The sequence below is a fragment of the Macroventuria anomochaeta genome (genome assembly GCF_010093625.1).
Source record: "Macroventuria anomochaeta strain CBS 525.71 unplaced genomic scaffold BU25scaffold_26, whole genome shotgun sequence".
Taxonomy (NCBI): Eukaryota; Fungi; Ascomycota; class Dothideomycetes; order Pleosporales; family Didymellaceae; genus Macroventuria; species Macroventuria anomochaeta.
In genome coordinates, this window is record NW_022985387.1 from 309581 (window position 1) to 331280 (window position 21700).

The 21700-nt window shown below is 52.5% G+C and overlaps 6 protein-coding genes across 6 annotated transcripts; 2 read left to right on the forward strand and 4 right to left on the reverse strand.

Moving 5' to 3' along the window:
- Positions 1-376: 376 nt before the first annotated feature.
- Positions 377-2393, reverse strand: BU25DRAFT_412779 (uncharacterized protein). The gene is made up of 4 exons (XM_033706877.1): positions 1776-2393; positions 1614-1724; positions 1171-1500; positions 377-1116 (listed from the first exon to the last, which is right to left on the reverse strand). The coding sequence occupies exons 1-4, from the start codon at positions 2097-2099 to the stop codon at positions 553-555; spliced, it is 1329 nt and encodes a 442-aa protein (XP_033559540.1). The 5' UTR covers positions 2100-2393; the 3' UTR covers positions 377-552.
- Positions 2394-3074: 681 nt separating this feature from the next.
- BU25DRAFT_301132 (uncharacterized protein) lies at positions 3075-3551 on the forward strand (the record flags this gene model as incomplete). The annotated part of the gene is made up of 1 exon (XM_033701991.1): positions 3075-3551. A coding segment is annotated over one exon (477 nt), but the record flags the coding sequence as incomplete, so codon positions are not given.
- A 1949-nt stretch (positions 3552-5500) lies between these two features.
- Positions 5501-7340, forward strand: BU25DRAFT_119649 (aromatic compound dioxygenase). Its single transcript, XM_033700425.1, has 2 exons — positions 5501-5989; positions 6045-7340. The coding sequence occupies exons 1-2, from the start codon at positions 5746-5748 to the stop codon at positions 7196-7198; spliced, it is 1398 nt and encodes a 465-aa protein (XP_033559542.1). The 5' UTR covers positions 5501-5745; the 3' UTR covers positions 7199-7340.
- On the reverse strand, positions 7281-8000 carry BU25DRAFT_372442 (uncharacterized protein). The gene has a single exon (XM_033704011.1). The coding sequence runs from the start codon at positions 7924-7926 to the stop codon at positions 7483-7485; it is 444 nt and encodes a 147-aa protein (XP_033559543.1). The 5' UTR covers positions 7927-8000; the 3' UTR covers positions 7281-7482.
- Positions 8001-8498: 498 nt separating this feature from the next.
- Positions 8499-12260, reverse strand: BU25DRAFT_397351 (ras guanine-nucleotide exchange protein-like protein; the record flags this gene model as incomplete). Its single annotated transcript, XM_033704871.1, has 2 exons — positions 8499-11624; positions 11679-12260. 2 exons carry the CDS (start codon positions 12258-12260, stop codon positions 8499-8501), a joined length of 3708 nt encoding a protein of 1235 aa, XP_033559544.1.
- An 8462-nt stretch (positions 12261-20722) lies between these two features.
- BU25DRAFT_432975 (DNA replication complex GINS protein PSF2) lies at positions 20723-21585 on the reverse strand (the record flags this gene model as incomplete). The annotated part of the gene is made up of 3 exons (XM_033708753.1): positions 20723-20837; positions 20895-21394; positions 21472-21585. The coding sequence occupies 3 exons, from the start codon at positions 21583-21585 to the stop codon at positions 20723-20725; spliced, it is 729 nt and encodes a 242-aa protein (XP_033559545.1).
- Between the last annotated feature and the right edge of the window lie 115 nt (positions 21586-21700).

Sequence of the window (21700 nt, forward strand, 5' to 3'; positions counted from 1 at the left end):
TGCAAACGGCAAGGGAGATGACGGGTAGACTGGGATCAGGGCAGCGATGCGCATGCCTCCAGAGGAAAAGAAGAGCAGTCGTGCCCCAAAGCGGCATAGTTCTGACTGAACCCACGTCCGGTCGGTACACAGATTTCGTAAACACAGCACTGCCACAGATCCTGTAAACCTGATAGGTGAGATCCACCAGCGGCGAAAGAGATGCATACTTCGATCACGTCTCGCTGAGAAGCTGTTTCTTGTTGAAGCCTCAGAGAGCAGCGCATCTTTGGAGTGTGTTGTACTTGGCTGTCAGTGAGAGGGTCAACATTGCTTCGATTGACACAGGAACCTTGTGACGGAGGGCTGAGAGCAACACTCGACAAGTGCACCTTGGGTTGGAGATGTCAAAGCATTACTATAGGTATTAATTGTATGTGTCGTATCTCGAATATTTACTGCCAAAGCGAATGCATAGACCAGCCTGCAACGAGGCTGTCGTGGGTATCATATCGTACATCATTCTCATGACCGCTCTCCACCAACGCCTAAAGACAACCCGAATCTGCAGACTCATAGACTCAATAATCCCATATCTTCAGTCTGCTCATCGAAGTAGTTTGTGTTCATTTGACCCAAGAACCTTATGAATGGATACTGCGACACTTGTCTGGGCCACTCAACATGGTGCCTCAAATGGTGCGGCACGTTCCTATATATCCCTTCGATCCAACTCATGACCGCCGTTGGTGCGTCGATGCCTTCGAAACCAACCCGCTCGAGGTATAAGATAGGTGTGAGGATTGCTTGGACCGCGATGAAGTGTGCTTGCAAAATCTGCGCAACGCTATTGTTCGGGTCGATGAAGGCTTGGAACTCATCGTGTGTCCAGCGCGAAGGTATATTGTACAGTGTAACGAAGGAGGTATATGCTTCGATCGGTCGGTCGTAGGCGTTCTGTACGGTGACATCGAGAGCGCCCCAGTAGGTCGTCTCGAATGATGACATGTTGAGGTATTGGATGGAGCGAAGTGATAGGGCGGCCAGGTCAAGGTCTTCGTGGTTCACACAGTTGTATTGCGGGGAGGTACCAATGCGAGTCTTCATGTGTTGGAGGTGGCCGTCTTCGCTGAACGCCTACTCTAGTCAGCAACACTGCGCTTGTAGTTGGTGGTGAAGATATCGGCTGACCATAGTGATCGAAGATGAAGGACTTACATTGAAGGCCGAATCTGAGCCAACTGATGTCTCGCCGCTTGCAATCAGATTGCACCCTCGAACCATGGTCAGAAATTCAGCGAGGCCATCTTGGAGATGACTCGACTGGAAGGCAAGGGCCAGTGCAGCCGCCATTCTGGCATCTTGTTCGCTCCTTGACTTCGGTGGCACCGACAATGCTTCGTTGAGAGATTTGACGGCTAAGATACGATGCTGTATGGCTTGTTCAGCGGCGCTAGTATTCGAAACGGCGTCCAAGTGCGAGGCAGCCAAGGCCAGAATCGAATGTATGAGATACTCGTACTGCTCAAGTTAGCCTGAGATTGACTGAGTCAAAAGCGGTCGCGGGAGGATTCGAATGAAGGAACGTGGTCACCAAATAAACACTGGTGATGAACTAGGGCAAGACGACATACGTTGTGTGCGAAACTTGGGATCACGGTGATCCAGATCTTGTCGGCGCCGACAGGTAAGTGCGGATACGCAGTGATAAGAAAGTGGTGGAACAAGCGCATGTCGGCCATCGTCTGACACTATTAGATTTTACTGTAGCTGATGCGTGCCTGAGGATCACTCACAAAGGTGCCAGGCGTCGAACGTAAGTTCACTGCCTCTTGTGGATGTGGGGGACTTGTCGATCTCTGCGTAAGCTGTATGATGTTGGCTGGGTAGTTACATTGTAGTCCTGCCTTGACACAGTGGTTGCATTCTGGATGTTTCTCATTGCACTTGATTCTGCGTCTCTTGCAATTGAAGCATCCGCGACGCGACTTGGTGTGTCCCTTCCTAGGTATCGGCTTGCGAGGCTGTGACGTTCTGTTGTCCGGTTTGTAGTCCGAGGCTGTTGGCGAGTCGCTCGACGTGCTTGACGAGTCTTGCATGCTGTTGTTTCGAGAAGGCATCACGATGCTTACATGAGGAGGATTCAACACGCGAGACGCGAGCGACCTTCCCCTGAGACGATATATACCGCTCCTAGCAGCGACATGCAATCACCCACGTCAAGTGGACCATCAAATTTGGGGGCTTAGACCGGGAGCGTGGAACGAGACCCCGCGGGTCAGGCAGGGGACGCCAGGTGCGGGAGCTGGAGACGCCTGACCCACAGCCCTACGCGGTAAGGATTAAACGTTCCGGCGAATAGCATAGCAGCTCGTGAAGAGTTGTAAGAAAGTAAGTTTTTGAATGAACTGAGGTTGGTCAAGCTTCGGTTAGTACCCGGCTGGGACAACTCACCGGTGAGCGGCCAACGGTCGGTGGCTTGAAGGCTGTGCGGCTTCAGTACGTCAATCCACATAACTCAGAAATGCCTTGCGATCAGTTTAGGCTGCCTTTGCGAGCAAGTGACCAGCGTAACGGCAGCCTCGATTTCAAGGCCCTGCAGGAACGCACGAAGGCGACTCCAAGGTGCCACAAGCAAGCAACTTTGTCGGGATTACCCTGCCCTTGCTTGCTTCTGTTTGGCGGACTATTTTTGTAAAACTGCATGGTGACAAGCCTCGCCAAGCAGTGTGATTTGCGCCAACTTGGTAAACGGTAGCGATCGATTGTCTGTGAAGGGCGCGGCGATGTGCATACAGTATTCTTGCATCGGAGGTCCCGTAGGCAACAACATCTCGGTTGTGGTACCACAAGCTGAAGTGTGTTTGCTCTCTGCCTGATCTTGATGATATTGTGATGCAACGTCGTTGGAGGAAGGATCGAAAGGTTACACGTAGCGTAACGCCAAGCCGCCAACCCCTGTCGGAGTGAAAGAAAAGCTGCCCCGCGTTCCCAATTGTCGGGCTGCACAATGCCTTTACCTCGCACGTGTGATGCACCACCGGTACTATATCGAGGTCGTTACGAGACAGCTGCGACCGTAGAAATCTTCAAACATGCCTGTTGTCGAGATTACCCAACTGCGTCTGAAGGGGCTAACCGTTGACGATCCAGCCTTACTCCAGAGCCTATCATTAGTCCGAGGCAAACTGCAGACCAACTCACGTTTCTTCAGCTGCATCGAAGAATCAAGCCTCGTTTATATTTTTGGTGTCTGGCCAACTCTAGATGCGCACCTTGAGTTCCTGGCTTCTCCGGCACGGGACGAAGTGTTGGGTCCGCAAGAGGAGATCCTCGACTTCCAGTGGACGATACATTTGGAGCTAAACGCCATCAGTCCAATCCTTTTCGATGCACCGTTTATAGCAATCGAGAGACTCACCGTCGATGCTGGCTACGTTGATGCCTACAGCAAGGTCATCGAGGAGCACGTGCGAACTCTCCAAATGACTGATCCATTGAATGTAACGTACGGATGGCGATGCGATGTGCCAGGAAGCCACGAGGCAACCATTCTCACCAGCTGGAGCTCTGAGGGATCTGGCAATACCGAAACAGGCAGTCGTATTACCCTTAGCAGAAATGACAACGTACTCTACCGTGAGATCCTATCCCACCGTGCCTGGAATATGGAGCACGCGCAATCTGGAGCATAAGACGGTGCAAAGTTGAAGACCCTCAAGCTCGTACGTAAACCTCCGTCATTGGCTAGGTATGCGATCCACTTCATAACGACAATCCGTATACGCAGCAGCATTCCATATCAAGGGAAATGACAGCGTGAAACAAGGGTCTTTCCATTCTCGGACAATGGCCACGAGGCTCACCCACCGGGCGGGGTCTTCGTTGACTGCCAAGAGCCCTCCGGGATGTTCATTGTGGTGGTACTGCAACAAGTGGCTGGGTCTCAAGTGGCACAAGAGCGAGAAAAAGTCCCGGTTTGGAATGCAAATTGAAATCGGTGGGACGCGGCCACAGCAGTCAACGAGACTCCACTTGGCGAGTCAGCCTCAAGTCATCAAGGACGCCGTGGTGGTGTTTCGCAACCCATTATAGCGCCGGAAGAGAGTTTATCCCCCATGAGCAAGTTCTCGTTTGTATAGAGGCCCGAAGTTCCCAACGCAAAGTGCTTTGCTGCTTCGAAGACTGTCTCTCATTTAGCTTGATGCAATGGTATACTGCGGTGTTGAATAAACTTTTTGCTGTACAGCCTTTCTCTTTACGACTATGAGAGAAGTTGTAACTATTCACCGTCAAGGGCGTTATACCAGTATAGTGGCCGGTCTCTGGAAAGGTTGTGGTTGTCGCGACCGAAAGGTGTGTTCTTCTGTCAGCGATGCATGCGGCGGGCGGTATTGAAGTATACACTGTCTTCCAGTGAGCCATGAACTGACACCAACAGATCACCTTACTATCACTTGCTGATCACACTCCCACAACATCCAATCTCCCGAGGTCGTCGTCCAGGTGTCGCCTTACATTAGACGTGCAATGATGAGATAAGAGCTTGCACGTAGCCACGTTATCACTCGGTTTCGCTTGTAATACACACCTGAGCATACAACAAGGAAGACAACACAACCTATGAATCGAGACCATACTGACTCCGATCCATGGTTACTTACTAACACGGCACTTCTCGTTTGTCAACGCCTGCGTACGCATCCTTCCACCACGCAATCTCATCACCGCCTCTTCCTGCAGTCCACGTCATCTAGACACCAATGAACATCGCCATCGGCTCAACATCCATAAAACCGGAACGACTCTTCGCCACAGACGGCATTGATAGCCATAACAAGTACAGATGAAGGCTCGTAACGCGCCTCGTCCGGTACGCAAGCATGCTTGACCTGGAGCCAAGCACCCGTGCCAAGCCAATGCGCTCCGCCTTCTGCCTTCTGCAGCCGCCATCAACATCAAAACTCGTGGACCTGCGTAATTCGAGACACATCCATTGGTTGTCCACTGCAGCGGAACACCCAGAAGTGTCAACAAAGGTCGGAGCTCGGCAGTCCCTTCTACTGCATTCGGTTAGGCCGCCAAGGAGATCGTATGTATGCATAGGGCCAAAGCGTGCAAGACGCGTCACAACACCAAAATCCCCATGTCACGATGAGTCCGTTGGCAGGGCTGGACCGGAGTGTCAACGTCTGCTTTGCATTGTGAGAAGTCTTATTGGTGCGCAGCAACTTACGTATGTAGAGGGATGGGCGTGGGGTTGGAAACGAAACTAAGGTGAGGAAGAAACAGGGGCGCACTAGCATGAATGGAGTTTTGTGCCTGAGGCATTGAGGCTGTCATGCTCGATTGTACCTGCGCAGTACGCTGAAGCACGTGGTGTTTGCGTCTGTACGAGGGAGCATAATGCTTTGGGTTGAATTCGAAGACGGTGCTCTCTCATGATCATATCAACTGTAGCAAAGTATGCCCAACGCCACCAGAATCTGGGGAACACCAACGTTCGGAGATCTCATCTCGCGCCGCCTATCATGTCTCTGCCAAGCCGGGCGCCAGTCCTCAACCCAGTGCCTTGCGTATGCTTGGTGACGACTCAGCTTGAGCGAGGCTTTGAACATGGCGATGTCAACGCTCCAAGAGTAGAAACCACTTTGGTATCCTCTCCGATATAAAGCTACAGACCTCAGGTGTCCATAGGATCATCAGTAGCTCATTCACTTCTTCACAACAGTCCATTCACTTCTCTTCCTCAGCCTATTTTTCAATATGAAGTTCATTTCCGCTCTTGCAGGAGCTGCTCTCCTCGCTCAGCAGTCCACTGCTCACCCTGGCGACAGCCCCGAGGAGCATGCTCGTGAGATCGCTCAGCGTGCTGCATACCTGAGCACCCACAAGCGCTCACTCGCTCACTGTGCCGACACACTCAAGGCTCGCGGCAATGACCTTGCCATGGCTCATCGCCGCAGCCTCGAGGTCAAGAAGTTGCGTGCTAAGCGTGCTATCGACCAGGGTACGTCCAGCGATTGTGACCTGGCTGAAATGTCGATGACTGACCATTGATACAGAGAAGAACTACCTCCGTGCCCGTGATCTGGACACCGTCCTCGCCACTTCTCACGCCTCCAACCTGACCGGCATCACTGCCGACACCGACCCCTCCGTCCTCTTTACCGGCAACAACTCCTGCATCCTCACTCCTGAGGTCACCCAGGGTCCTTACTGGGTCCAGGGCGAGCTGATCCGCGAAGACATCACCGAGGACCAAGAGGGTGTACCTCTTCACCTCGACATCCAGGTCATCGACGTCAACACTTGCGAGCCTGTCCCCTCGGTCTACCTCGAGCTGTGGCACTGCAACTCTACCGGTGTCTACTCCGGTGTCATCGCCAGCGGCAACGGTGACAGCAGCGATGAGTCGAACCTCGACAATACCTTCCTCCGTGGTATCAACCAGGCTGATGAGAATGGTGTTGTGCAGTTCGATACTCTGTTCCCTGGGCACTACACCAGCCGTGCGACCCACATCCACGTCATGACTCACACTCTCGATGCGACTGTTAACGACAACAACACCCTGACCGGTGCTTCGGTTACCCACGTTGGCCAGATGTTCTTCGACCAGGACCTCATTGAGACTGTTGATACTGTTGAGCCATACGCCAGCAATACCCAGGTCATCACCGAGAACGCTAACGACTCCATCCTCAGTGAGGAGGCTGGCGATGTCGACCCCATGGTCGAGTACGTCCTCCTCGGTGACGATGTCTCTGAGGGTATCTTCGGATGGTTGGCTTTCGGCATGGACTCCAGCGCTTCTTACAACGTCACTCCTGCTGCAAACCTCTATGCTGAGGGCGGTGTCGCCAACGAGAACTCCCAGATGGGCGGTGGTGGTGGCTCTCCTCCTGGTGGCAACGGCACTGACGGTGCTCCCACTGGCGCTATTCCCTCTGGTGCCATCCCCTCCAGCGCCAATGACCTCGCTGTTGGATCCACCTTGACCACCCTCGTTTCCTCGTCCGCTGTCGCATCGTCTTCTGCCGTCATCTCTTCCTCCGTGTCCAGCGCTGCTGCTTCCGTCGCCCCCGCAGCTACCCCCTCCAAGGCTCCTCAGGCTGGTAAGGATCAGGGCCAGAACAATGGCAAGGGTCAGCAACAGCAGGCTCAGCAGCAACAGCAGCAGGCTCAGAAGCAGGACAACGGTCCTCACCACAACTGAGCTGCCAGTAGGCGCACGTAGATTGTATGAGCACTGCGCAGCGGTTAGCGAATTTCATAGCGAAGGAGCATTTTTTAGGACCAACTTTACACACTCGTTAGGCAATCTAGTATTTACCTGTACATTGTACCCAAATGCAAGCATTTGGCATCGACATTATCCTTCCTTCCTCGTGACCTTCTTCTTCCATCGAATTGTCACATTGATCTCTTCCGTGGCGACTCGCATCCTCGGTCATGTCCTTTGCAAGCGTAATGCCGCCATACATGCACATGCATCCCTCTTCACTCATCACACTCCTTCAGCCCAGCGAGCAGCTTATCTAACGACTTCTGCCTCGCACCTTCCTTCCCGTCGCTCTTTGCCTCAGTCTCACCAGCTCCTTTCTTCACAACATCAGAGTCTTCTCCAGCTATCGAATCGAGCTGTCTAGCAACAGTCTCTTTATCCAACACCCTCCTCGCCTCCTCAAACCCGCCAATATCCCTCACATTCCCATACCCCAACTCCTCGAGGCTCCTCTTCGCAATATCACTCCTCCTCCCACTGCGACAATACAGCGTAATGTGGTCATCTTTGGCGACGGTGATGTTTTGCTGCGCGTAGATCTCAGCGAGCAAGTCGATCTGCGTGTATTCAATGTTGACTGTGGGCGCGATGTCGGAGACGAGGGGGCCGGTGGAGAACTCGAGTGGTGAGCGGACGTCGATGAGGAGTTCTTGCGGCATTGTGGATGTGTGCTCTGCGCAAGCTGATGTGCAGTTGCTAGGGTTGTGTGAATGAAAGCTGCAGTTGCGCAAGGTAGTGAAGGGGTAGCTGCATGGCGGGGTCGCCGAAGGTCGCGATGAGCCCCACTTGGAAGCTGAACACCACGATCCTTATCACGATGCAATTGAGCTGAATCATTGATTTGTGTTGATGGTTGTTCATTCGTCGGGCAGACGCCTCTCCATGTTATATGCACATGGATACTATGACTACACAAAACTGCTTGCGGCTGTCGCCTTTTCAGCCGTTGCTTTTGAACGCCTGTGCCAGTGATACGTGGCTGCCATGTCGGCGTATCCTTTTTGAACTCCATCCCAGTATTGAAAAATCCCCCATGAAACAGTGGTATAGAACAGCAAAGCATATGAAAGATGAAACATGATATCATGTATATCCGCAGCATAACATAAAAAGAACGCTGGGTCGACAGGCGCCTGAGCACCTTTACCAACTATGAGATGCCAGTTCAACAAGGGTAGTATGTTGGGTATCCAAGAGGTGAAGCGGCGCCTATGTGCGCCTTGAAGTAAGTCTATGAGCCCTTCATCAGGCTGTTTGTGGAGAAGTTGAAGTTGAGAAACTCGAATTTGTCCCTCGAGGTAGCGCGGCTCTCGACCGTGAAAGTGCTCTGAGCACTGTTGTCCACAGATGGGGAACCTCGGATAGAATGTTGAAGCTCTCGTGGCTCGAGAAGAAGTGAGCGGCGGTAGTAGCTTTGAACGTTGGCTTGATCGCTCGATCGCACTCGTTGGATCTGCGTTTCCATCCAGTCCTGCATTTCAGGAACGGCAGCCAGACGGTAAGGCACTTGGAACGATTGCAATTGGCCGATGATCTTGGCTGTCTTCATGTGCTTGTCAAAGTTGATCACAGACATGCTGTCAGAACCAGACTCGCCAGGAAGTTGACGGGTAGTGCCATTGCCGACATCGACGAACGTAAGATCGGTGAGATAGATCCCGACGAAGGGGATGCACGGTGCGACATGATTCTGTAGTCGCTGGCGAAGGACAGCATAGTTACGCCCAACGTCAGTGATAGTCTTGAGTTCGTCCAGGCGAGCCTTGGTCTTCGCGGAGACAAGCTCCCACGTCTTCTTCAAGCGCATGACCATTGATGAGTTCAGGGAGCAGATGATGGCCATGAGCGAGTCGTAGTTGTTCAGCTCAAGGCACTTGGCGGCAATCTTAACCCAATGCTTGATTATGACAGCTCGCTTCTTTGCGTCTTCCAGGTGGAGGATCGTGTCTGCGACCAAGTTGGCCAGATCAGTCGACAATTTTGACATTGCCTTGACGTTGATGGCTTTCGAGTCACTCTTCTTAGTCCACTCCAAGGCTAGAAGCTCTTCTGGCTGGATTGCACAGAACAGCTTGGACTCGATGATGGTGAATTGCCTGGCCAACTCCATGGGATCGAAGTCCAGAATGCTGCACTGCGTACGACCTTCTTTGCTGGATCTGAGAGCATTGAGTTGGCTCTTGGTGACGATTGGTGATGGCGAATTGCTATCGTTGGATGAGAAGATCGTGTTCGAAATGCCAGTCTTGCCAATGGATGAGACAAGCCTGGGTACAAGAGCTCCAGCGCGAACCTCGGTGACTTTGGAGGTGAGCTCCGCAAGACGTTTACCTGCGGCCGGTAAAGAAGATCGGAGCTTTCCAGTCGCGAAAGACAAGATCAAGCCCAGGGCTGTCGAATCGCTGTCAGCTGACCAGTGGCTCTCCAACCAGCCCTTGAAGACGTTGTAGACCCTGAGACGAACTGGAACGCCAACTGTCTGGCTGTCACCTACGTAGTCGAAGCGATCAATGAGGCTTTGTGCCAGTTCTATTGGTGTCGTGAAGAGGCGGAAGGTAAGGTAAAAGGTAGTGACAAAGACGGCGTCCGGGGTAGACTCACGTGTCGTGAGTTGCTCCACAAGGGCAGGGAGAGAGCCGCCAGAGATCTGACCTTCCTTGTTGTACACAAGCTCGTGTACGTAGGTAGTTTCCAGCAAGTGCTCCTCACCAGCGGCGACATCTTCGCTCACCAGGGATCGAAGCTCAGAAGAGCTACCGAAGCTGCTGATCAGAGTTTGAAGGCTCTGCTTCTTGGAGGGCATGTGATCCGGAGTAGTAGCCCGAGTGGATGTGTGAGAGACGACGCTTCCATTGCCAATGCTGAAATGAAACGTGCTGCTAGAGTCCGCCACTGAAGCATTGACGCTGTCACTCCGAGTGGCCTTGGTGGTCGGTGGTTGCGCGGCACCTGCAGGACTTCCAGTGGGTTCGTATGTTGCGAGCTGATCCGAAGTGATGGCATGGTCTTCGTTAAGAGGCTGCAACGAGGACGTGAAAGAAAGCGCCATCGGGCTCTCTAGGCTCTCCGCAACCGCCGCAGGTATGGTGGGTGGCAACTCTAAGCTCTCCGTTTCTGAAGGCGATTGCTCAGGAACGTCCGGCAGTGGTTTCAACTCCGACGTTACTGAAGGTGCCAATACCTCTTGTTCTTCAGTTGGCGGTGCTGGCAGAGGCTTGTCAGTCTCCATGATGGGCTCTGGTATCTTCTGTGTCGTATCGAGGTCCTCCTGAGGCTCAGTAGGTTCTACCTGTTCAAATATTGATTGCGACAGTCCTACACCGACCGCCTCGAACTCAAAGTCCCCGATCTTTTCAACGACCAACCGAGCTTTAGTGACACAGTCGCCGGCAGACCGGACACAATTAGTAGCAGCAGAGACAAGCTGCTTTCCAGAGCTTGGCGTAAAGACTGTCTCATCCATGTCGGCGTCCGAGGAATTGAACATGTCCTTGGTAGCTTGTACTAGCTCGGTAAGTCGCAAGTACATGACGTCTCGTGTCTCTTCCAAAGCCTTGGACCTTCTTGAGTCGCGTTCCCATACTTCTTCGACAACGATAAGTAGCTGGCGACAGGCGACGACGGATTGCTGGGTAATATGAGCCAGCTCTTCGGAAGACCTCGATTGTAGATGCAACCCAATAAAGGATCCAATGAACCCTAAGAACGAGTCTTGAGCACCGTTCAGTCGTTCCGAGGCAAGGTTCTCCTTTCGAGCACCTGGCGATGCTCCTGTGTACGACAGTCGGTGGGTGACAGAAAGCCTCTTGGCTTGAGTCTGGGGCTGAGCAGGTAGTATGGGGGATTGGAATGAGTCTGATTCGGAAGGTATGGAAAATGCAACAGAAAGCCGGTTGAGGTTCCGTGTTGGCTGGGTCGTGGTGGAGTCCAGGTTGTCGTGCGCTAAAACGGGCGCTTGTGTGACTAGAGACTCGCATCCATTGGTCAGTGAGCCATCATCCTCTGCTAGAGTTGGCGCTGATGACGGTAGCACAACAGTGTCAGCAGAGTCGACCGGCGGTGTCAGTGGTCGTCGAGGGCTCCTGTCGTTCAGCTCAAATGACAGCGACACTGCGTCTGTTGCCCAGATGTCGAGGAATCGGACCGCTCGTGTCACAAGCTTGAAAGACTTAAGTACGAGCTCATCCAGCAGCTCGAATACTGACGCAGCATCCTCGTTCATTTGCAATGTTTCTTGCAGCTTCTTCGCAGTCTTGACAAGTGTCGACAGATCGCCAAGAAGCCCTTTTCGCATACGCCGCAGGCCTACATGCGCCACGATTAGATGTGAGTCTCTCGACAGACAATCGGTCCTTTCCTACTTGATGTAAGTGGTCGTCTAGATGAGCATGATGTAGCTGCTTAATCTTACCAGGAAGAACCGTATACCAGCAATCATCCCCCGAACATAGTCCTGCTTGGTGAAGGCAACAAGATTTCCACTTTCGCCATCACGAACGAGGTCCCATAGATGTGTCAATGCATTGAGTAGGTTGCGAATTGTAGGATGGTCGTATGGTTCGCAGTAGTTAGTGGGCAGCCACCCACGTGCTCCAGATCCAAGCAATGTACCATCAGCCCACCCATTGGGATGTACTGAATGTACCAAAATGACGTCGCCCTGCTTGATTGCTACTGTTATCGACGATTCATCTGTCGACGAAGATACCGTGGAAGCTGGGACGTAGTGGTAAAAGGCGCGCAGGTAATGGTGAAAGACTGGCTGTGCTGGAAGCTGTTGTGTCGTCGAGTCACCGGCCATTGTAGGTGTCAATGGGGGAGATATCTGCGGCTGTGACTGTGACCGTATCGAGAGCGCTCGTGAAGACGACTGGCGACTGTGGCCAAAGACGCTGGTGCGCGACTTCCTGGGCGACTTGGAGATGTTGAGGGGCGCAACCATATCACTCGAGTACCTTTCCACTTCTTCTGAATCCATGGTGTGGTCACTCATCCTTCAGGCGGTTTACAACAAACAGTGAGCAGTGGCGGTCCGGAATGAGAGTCGCTAATTGGGCGCCGCGACTTCGATGTGCCGCAACATCGAGTCCAAAGATCTAACGTCGGCCGAACCGTGGTACTGAATGCTCTCAATCGCACCGGCGCGATATGGTGTGGGTATCGCGAAGAGGGGTCCTTTTGTTTAGACGATGTGTAATGTTGATGTTGCTCGCTTGCTGTCACTATGTTATTATTGTGATCGAGATGGTGGGTTGGGTGAGAAATGATGCCACCCAATCGGGCGTGGTGAAGGAATGTGGTGAATGTAGGCGAAAACCACGAGGCGGCGTACCCAATGCAGCAAACAGTGACGATTACGTGACGGCGGCGTCGCAGTGAATGCGCTCGAATGCCAATGCCAATGCCAATGGGAATGGGAATGGGTGGCCAACGTGTTGCTTTTCACAGCGAAGAAAGTAATTACCTTATTGGGGCACGATCAATTGAACAACCGGTGATGATGCGAGCCGTGAAACAGCCAGCTGTGTTCAATGCGCCGAGGGAAGCTGGAACAGAGGTGTGGCGCGGATAGCGAACGATTGGTGAGGTCTCAGACGCAGTCTGTCTCTCATGGGTGAAGCCGTGAAGCCGGATTGATAGTGAGCGGTGTTAAGGAGGGGCAGGTGCTCGATATGCAGCACTCAGGGCTCCAACGGTGACGCCTTCTAGTGCCGGTATCTGAGGAAGGGACTGTGGACTTGCTGCAAGGGTCGGGCCTGCACTCAAGTCGCCGGAGAGACAAGGCGTGGGGTCCCTCACAACGGTCGTATGCTGTGGTGAGGCGCGCTCAAGCGAGCCAATGAAGGAGCGACCGAAAACAACACACAACACAACTGAGCTGCGTACTGTACAGGCGATTGTTCATGCAACGGCGAGGCGATTAGTGGGTGGGAGAACGATTATGATGCACGCAGGGCCACCGCACTATTATTGCTCGTCGCCGGCGGATCCTTCGACCCACGACCTGCACCAAACTGCCAGCTTGGGGACAAGCTTGAAAGGCTTCAAGGCCCGATATGGGCGCACTGGGCACGCCGCATGCTGTCAGGACGCGGCAGGGATGAGCAGCCAAGGAGCGTTGGCGGGCCCTGCGGCGTTGTAATCAACCTTGACGACGCCTTCGCCGCCAGGCAGTTGATCACGATTCGCTCATTCCAGGCCGTGCTCACGAGGGAGGCCAGTGAGCTCTCCCCGGCCTCTGCTCCCTTGCGCTTGCACCTTCAATGATCAAACGTTGAGCAGTTCGCATATGATCGCTATAGGCGCGTCTGAGCCGGCAGACCGACGTGAGGAATTCTAGACGCGTATGGCATTGCTGCGAGCTCTCACCATCGAGCCACTCTGAAGTCACCAGTCATTCTCCAAGGTACCAAGGTGAGCAAGCACGCGCCGAGCGACATGACATCCCCGACAGCATCGCCGTGACTCGAGCTGCCTGTCACAACTGCGCCCGCATGAAGGCCCGCGCAGCAAGCACACGCCCGGCCAAGCAGGGTACCTGCGCGAGGCTGCTTGTCATGCTCCACCAAAAACCCACGCCCTGGTCACTTTTCGCAGCCTCAATACGGCAGGAGTCTGGCTCGCTCGAGCTACCTAGGCCGTAAAAGGCATGTCCCAGACGGCACTCGATCCCCGGTTGCCATGGCGGACGCCCTCCAATCAATACCCAGGACTTGCTCCTGCATCGCAGCACATTGTGCTCATTGGCTGTTACACGAAATATTCCGCAAAAAGCTATATGGCTGGAGTGCTGCAAGCCCTCTAACATCGCATAATTCTAGGGAGTCGAAAGAAGCAAGCCAGCGCGCCCTCTGCCTCTTCGAATTGATAATTTGTCGCACCATCAGCGCGAAGTGGCTCTCGAAGGTCAGCAGTTCGTCAGACGTCATATCTTCGGCAAGGGACATCTCGATGCGTGGAGAAATGCCCACTTCGAACCCCACTAGATGTTACCCTTTCGTCCGCTTCCTGGCCCGCCGTCGCACGCCTTACCATACTAAACTCGTGGGGCATCGTCAAGAGCAGTTTTTGAGGACAGCACACTGCCGAGCGAGTTGAGGGCGATCCGTGTGAATGGTCAACATTCTGCCATCACGACACTAGAGCTGTCGTTGCATGAAGGTTCACCGGATACCCCTCCAATGTTCAAAAGTCTGGAGTGTGAAAGCAGGAGTTGAGACTGCAGCAAAAGCACACGTGCAGCACAGAATTCGAGAGCCACATTGCATGGACGTTGATGCTATGCAACCAAAGCTGTCACGCAGGGCACACTGACGCCTCAACTCCAACTGTGCTACCACGGCTTTCATTCAAGGGAAATACGAACCGTTGCAGAACACCTCCGCAGAAAAGCTTACCGTTGTCTGGTGTACGACAACTACCGCGAACAACGTCCATACGCTTCAATGCTTTTGATAATAGCGTCCGCCCATTTGACCCTCAGAACGTGGACTAACCGTTTTTTTTTTGGCCAAAAAGCAACGCTCAAAGCCGAAAACGACCCGTTTACGAGCGTTTTACTGGGCGACGCTCACCGCGAGTCCATACGAGTATCTAAGCAGGCGCCATCGATACTCGTTTATAGGTAAGTACCGTCGAGTTAGGTTCTAGGCGTGCGACCTTCAGCTCCCCAAGAACCGTCCACCGCTCTCCGCGCCTCACTGCAAGGCATGACTTGAAGCAGCACGACTTCATATGAAGTCTGAATGAACTCTCGTCAGCTACACTGGGGCCAAAATTGGAATCTACGTACATTGATCATGTACCGGCAAGCATCCGTACAAGCGATCCCTGTTCGCGCTCGAGGTTTGTCCACAAGGGTCGTGATCTGCACAAGGGTTGTCCCAATCCTCACAAACCCTTCGACACATGTGCTCGTTCTGAGCATCAACTGCATAGGATGGTTGCTTTTTGAGGGTCTGAAACTTATCTCAAAGTCAATTTACAAATTGCGGTATCTACTCACAAGGATACAGAGCATGTCGAACATGCCTGCATCCCGTGCACCAGGGACGTGCTGCAGCAGCTAACGATATAAACACACACCAGCAAGGCTATTCATTCACGAAGCAATAGTACACTGGAGGGAGATCACTCGAGAATACGATGATGTACATTTGCAGCAATTACGTCTTGACACGATGCCGGCAACCCTGAACCCAATGCTGGATAACGTTTAGACTTGACGTTGACGCAGGATCGTCGCGGTCCAGCCCAACTTTTACTTTGTCATCTTCTGTCAACTGAAGTCAAACTCCAGCCTGTTGACCGGCCCACTCATGCGGATGTCGACTTCGGCAACCTGCAGAAATCAATGCAACCGGAACATGTTTTGCACATAACCGCAGAGAGGGTGTTGCGGGTACTCAACCCGTCGATAAGCTTGGCGCGCGCGCGAGCATTGTAAGTTTACCTTTTTTGAGCTACATTGCGTTTGCTGAATCAGTCGATAGGTTTTGCTCCGTCTCGCTCACACAGGACGCTCACAATCATCTTCAACTTCTTCCGAGCTGAACATATCGTGGGCGTTCACCTCAACAAGTCTTCCTGCGAGGTGATGAGAATGACACACGTCTAACGCGCGCGCCGTTCACGGGGCAATACCCTAGCTGCCGCCATCAATTCGCCGACCGCTTATGCCCGACCTTTCCAATCCTCGCATCATTGTTGTACCCGCGGCCTCAGTCGCACATTTTCATTAGCAAGCAGAATCTCAAAATGTCGCCGAAGATATTGAGATATGAGGATCATCTCCAGACTTGATAAGCGTAGAGCCTCAGGCTTTACCCCGTTGCGGTTTGCGTAAATTGGTGATTCCCCTTTAGGGCGCCTAATCCCTGTCTGAAACAGCCACGAACTCTTGTCACCCACGCGCTCATGCGACCCGAGGACATGGAAACCCATAGCAACCTTGAATAAAAGCGGCAATCTGGCCGATGCATGAGTACCGAGGCGTGGGATACACAAAGGCTTGACGGAGAACAGTATCTTTGGTCATCATATGAGCACCTCGAGCTGTGACTACGAGGGACGGTCACTGCAAGGGACTACGCATCCCACAAGGTGCGCAGCGTGTTCAACGCGAGTATTTACCGACTTCGTGTTTATCTGCACCGAATGAAGCGGTCCGTATACGGCAGATTCGTCACTTGAGTCGTCAGTTCACCTGCGCAAGCTTGAGCTCGGCACACTCCGTTCCCGATCACTGTCACTCCAAGGGTCTGGGACTAGGATCCAGGTTCATGCTACCCTGGCAGTGGATTTGAACCTCGAAATCCACACGATGCCCCAACGTACGCACTCCTTGGAGACCATGGATGCAGCACGTGGTGTTGATGCCTTTCCCAGAGCAACGCTTCGCTGGCGACAGGTCCAATCTATTATTGATAGCTCCAGATATATGTGGTCTCGCAACGCACTATCTACGGACATCAATGTGCGACTTCGGAACGTTGAGTCCCTGAGCCTGGTCTGTCTTCACCGTTCTCACACAGCACTTACCTTATTTCAAGGACTGCTAAGTATCCTGCCTACAGACCAGGCTCGGCATCACATCGTCCCGATCCTTTCGCTGCAGTCACTGCTTGCAAACGCTGTGAACAGGTGATGGCCAGCAGTCACAGTCACAGTCACAGTCACGACTCTCATCAGTGCGGTGCAGCACAAATAAATGGCTTGCAGAACACAAAACACTATCATTTGCAAAAGAGCTGAGTATCTCGTCGATGTCTACTCAGGAAACCTCCTTTCACAAGTGCCCCTTGCACATACGGCCTCCCGACCGCCTCCGCGGCTGAACGTTCGCCGTTCAGAATCCTTCGCGCGAACACCATCATCGCGTCTGAGGCCACAATGCGGCGCAACGGAAACGGTGGCAATCAGCACGTTTCCATCCGCCGGTGCCATGGTTAAGGTTGACTGAGTGCGAAGGTCGCGAGCGAAGGATCGTGGGCCACTGAGCTGCGCCGCATTGGCACAATCACGGGGGCAATTCGAGATACGAAAATTCTTTTGAGGCATGCAACTTGTTGAAGTGGTATCGTGAGCCTTACGCAGGTACCATCTCATCTGAAGGGCGATTTCGGCTGCAACTAGGTGCAGAATCGACGTGCGATAGTCCTCCATCCCTAACTTTTGCCTCAACACCAGGGTCTTCGGAGTGCATCCGAAACATCAGCCTCATGTACTTTGGAGGCACGGCGAATGCTTTGCGAGTAGCATCTGCCGCCAAGCATATCTTGCGTGCTCCAGGACAATGACAAGACAATGACGCAACGAGGCTAGGGATCGTGAACCTGCAACAGGTCCATAGCACACCGTTCGTACAAGAACTTATCTGCTTGTCCTCGAAGAAACTACACCCACGTTAAATCAACTGAAGTGCCCTTATGACGAAGCGTAGTGTTCCACGAGCTGCACTCGGCTCAACGGCACATAATCCAGTGAAGATCACATGCGTATGATTGTCAAGTCCAGCAATGGGTTTGCGGAAGGAATATTTATCAACTCAAGACATATAGTGTCCCGGCTAGGGCACGACACTACATCTATATGTCCACGATGATCCTCGGCTGTGATACGCATATGAACTATGCTATAGGATATCCAGTTACACATGGCGCTGCGAACGATGCAGTCATTCGAATGGCATACTATCTAGCCGTACTCTACCATGCATCGTGACTAAGGCAAAGTCACAAAAGAACAGAACTAAACGCACATACATTCCGAAAACCCAAACCCGAACACTTGTTCATGAGTTTTGACTTGTATGTCGGAAATACCATGGTCCACTATAGGTCGGCATACCTATAAAACCGTCTCACGACACCCGATGCACATCACCTCCCGAAGCAAACTCGAGCCCTGATTGGAGGAACAACTACACCTCCTCCATCTCGTACTCCATCATCTCCAAAAACTCTACGAGGTTGCTATTCCTGGACCATGTAAGATGAGTACAGAAGCTATTGCGACGGCTATGACATGCTGGCTGCCACACACTACCGGAAGAAGTAGGTTTGGAGGCAGGATGTGGATTGCTGCTATGGAGATCTTATGCGTTGTATTGCAGCAAGACGTGCATTTTCGTCGCGAGATCGTTCCTGCACCTCCACAGACCCTCCGTACTCATCTTGCAAAGTCATGATAGAGACTTGAATATTCCAGAAGAGGGAACTTCAGGGTAAGGTATCGATAGCTGATATGGAGATCATATGGATCTTATTGCAAAACTCTATCACTCTTCTATCTTCAGATCCGGATCCTCTCAGCCTCGTCGGACGGCTTCATCTTACGGAGTCATATCAGCTGCCACACAGTACCACAAGAGGTAGGTTCGTGTCACTGCATCGATGACTGCTATAGAGATCATATAGCTGCTATTGTAGCCTTCTCCATTGCAAATTTCTTCTCCGTCTTTCAACCCAGATCTTACTTTCATGTCTACCTGCACATTTCATTCAGCGAAGTCACCTCAGCCACCCCAAATCCCTCATATTAGCATCTTCATATCACAGCGTGGACGGCTGCTATGGAAATCTCACACATCCTACCATACGGTCCATACAGCAGGAACAGGACCCCGCCAGATCCGAGAAAAAGTGAAGACGAAGAGGAGATTGGACTGACCCACATCGTGACTCGTACAACGACTCGAATCGTGTCAGATACCGTATGAGGTATGTTTGAATCGAACTGTGAGCAGCTGCTATGGAGATCATATGACAGCAATAAAAGAGGATAAAATCGCTATAAGAGCAAGACAAATCACATCCCCGCTTCTTTGACGATGCATCAGAAAGCAGAGACGAAAGACCTGGCCTACAAGTCGGACAACAGCCAGCCCACACTATCAAGCCAACCGTCGAAGGAAGCATTGCTTGCAATGAGAGAAGTAATAAGCTCCATACTTGGCACCATACAATACCCTATACCACAGTATCATCTACTCTTCGCATTACTGTCTTCTTGGTACACTATGCAAATCTGACATTCAAGTGTCTATCGACGACCGAACTAAAAATTCGACGACTGCCATCTGGATGCCTTGCGTAGGTCGACAACTTTACGAGCCAGTTCAAGTGTTGTGGAAGACAACGGGAAGGTGCGGCCTCGACTATGTCCAAAGTCAAAACAGACCGCACAGTCCTTTGTCAAGACACAAAACCGAATATACCAGAAAATTGAATGATCGGAAGACGAGAGACTGCTAAGGCATGGCCGCACAGCGAAATTTCGCTATAATTCGACAATTTCATCAGAAGCTCCTTCTGCAAGGCAAAAGCCCCTTCGTAAGTGCAGAACGTGAAATGTGGCTCGCTGCAGGATGGTCCCAAAGTAGTTGCTGATTCATTGGCGTGCCAGTGACGCTGGTTGATTTTGACTTCCATTGCCAGTACATTGAAACAAGTGTATGCTGACTAGGCAGGTAAGCCCCTCAACACTGGAGCACCTTGGTGAATTGCTCGATGCGCTTCTCAGAGGGCTATTGATCCTGTACAGCTGGGCCAGAGCAAGCATACTACATGAGTGACAGCCGCCGAGAAGATTCTGACTGTTGCCCCATGTTGGGATATATGACCTTCCAGCTTAGCGCCTTGCTTCAGCTACGGTACCACTTCTGATGGCTCCACTCGACAATCCTCATCTTCCCAGCTCCCCGCGGCCAACGGATTCTCCATACGTGTTCCAAAGCAGTGCTTAGTGCATTGAGGCAGCAAACTGGAAATTTGCTTTTGGTGTTTCATTGACAGAGTTACAACGTTATAGCAGGACATTTTAATAGCCTGCTGCTACTCTATAATCACGTCTTGCTCGTGGGCCAACAATACCAGGGCCCAGGGCATACATCTCTGCACTGTGTAAAGCGAACTTCAGCATGATCCTAGTCTCATGCCATATGCCCTGGCCATGGGCCAGAGGGACATCATGCCCTTCTCAGCCACTGCACGGCTGTTCTCAATCCCCACCTGACAATCCTCATTTCCCCATCTTTCCGCGACGAGAATCGCACTGCGGAGCATCTCCATGTGACAGCTCCAGCATATCTTAGCCAGTGCATAGTCTTCCAATACGCCACACTGCCGTCTGTCAGTGCCACTGTCACTCGACTGTGTTACACAGCAGTCGCACATGGCCGATGGTGGGTCGTCCATAGTTGCGGCGGTTATGCGTGGGCGTGCAGGGGTCGGGCCGTGTGTGCATGCAAGCGAGCCGCATGTGCGTGCGAACGGTGTGAGGTTATGTTTTGGGCGTACATTTGCCGGTGGCTCGGTGGACAGTGAGGCAAGCATTATGTGTCGGTAGCGATGCCCATGTGATGAATCCAAAAGGTACGTCCTTCGTTGTCCATGTTCGGATGATGTGCGGTTGTCTTATTGCAACGAGATGTGTTGCTGTTGTTAATGGGCGCATTCATTGCATGTCCATCTCATCGTCGTCGTAGTCGCCCGCGGTGCCAGAGTAGCCGTTCTCTGCCTCTTCTGCGTCGCGATCTTTGCGTTGCTGTTCGCGTGAGGCTCCGATTTTCCTGCAAATAGTCAGCATTCCCGTATCGCTATACCTGCACAGCTCGTGACAACCATACCTCAACCCATCGACCACTCCTGTAATGAAAGACCTCCCTTCTCCTACTTCCATGCCTCCCACCCCGTTCATCTTGATGCCTCCAGCTGCATCCAGCACCTCCACACCACTCCGTAGCTTTGCCATGCGCACTTCTCGTAGCCCACGAAGCAGCTTTCGCACCTGATCTGGCTCTTCGAAGTCGTCTGCTGCAGCTTCGAGTAGCATCTCGCCTAGCTCTAACCAGTGGTATGGTAACGCGTCTGGCGCAGCGTCTGCAGTGGAGGTTGGTAAGAAGGGGGGTGATATGGGTAATGTGTTGTCAGAGGGCTGTGACGGTAGTCGCGGTGGCGGAGAGAATGTGTCTGCGTGCTCTGTTTCGTGATCGAGGATTGCGGTGAGGGAGTGCGTGTTCAGCCAGGGTGGAGGGAGGATGTTGGCGCGGCGTTGGCGCTTCAGTAGGAGGGCGAGCCAGAGGGGAATGTTGCTCCTTTGAGGTGGATTCAGAGGTTTGAGAGGTCCCTACTTGACTGTCAGATTGTTCTCCGTAGGTTTTTATCTTATCTTGAGCATTGGAGGGGTGCTGGAGGGGCACATACGCCAAGCAGCTCGAGTCCCTCAAGTCTCTGGCGCGGTATGACGGTCACAAGCTCCATTTCGCACAGGAACGCGATCTCTGGAGGCGTCAGCCCCGGTGGAAGAGGCAATGCCATCGTTGCGACGCGTGACAATGTGATCTCGAAATGTTTGAAGGAGTAATGAACCACAGACACGCCAGAGGAAGCTTTACCCAATCGGTGCTAGCTTTTTGAGGCTCTCCCGCGGCTT

Bases quoted from the DNA above. Each gene is read 5' to 3' on its own strand.
- BU25DRAFT_372442 (XM_033704011.1), bottom strand. From the start codon at position 7,926: ATGCCGCAAGAACTCCTCATCGACGTCCGCTCACCACTCGAGTTCTCC.
- BU25DRAFT_119649 (XM_033700425.1), top strand. From the start codon at position 5,746: ATGAAGTTCATTTCCGCTCTTGCAGGAGCTGCTCTCCTCGCTCAGCAG. The intron at 5,990-6,044 runs GTACGTCCAGCG...CCATTGATACAG, and splicing joins TAAGCGTGCTATCGACCAGG to AGAAGAACTACCTCCGTGCC.
- BU25DRAFT_412779 (XM_033706877.1), bottom strand. From the start codon at position 2,099: ATGCCTTCTCGAAACAACAGCATGCAAGACTCGTCAAGCACGTCGAGC. The intron at 1,725-1,775 runs GTGAGTGATCCT...TAATAGTGTCAG, and splicing joins GTTCGACGCCTGGCACCTTT to ACGATGGCCGACATGCGCTT. The intron at 1,501-1,613 runs GTATGTCGTCTT...TAACTTGAGCAG, and splicing joins TCCCAAGTTTCGCACACAAC to TACGAGTATCTCATACATTC.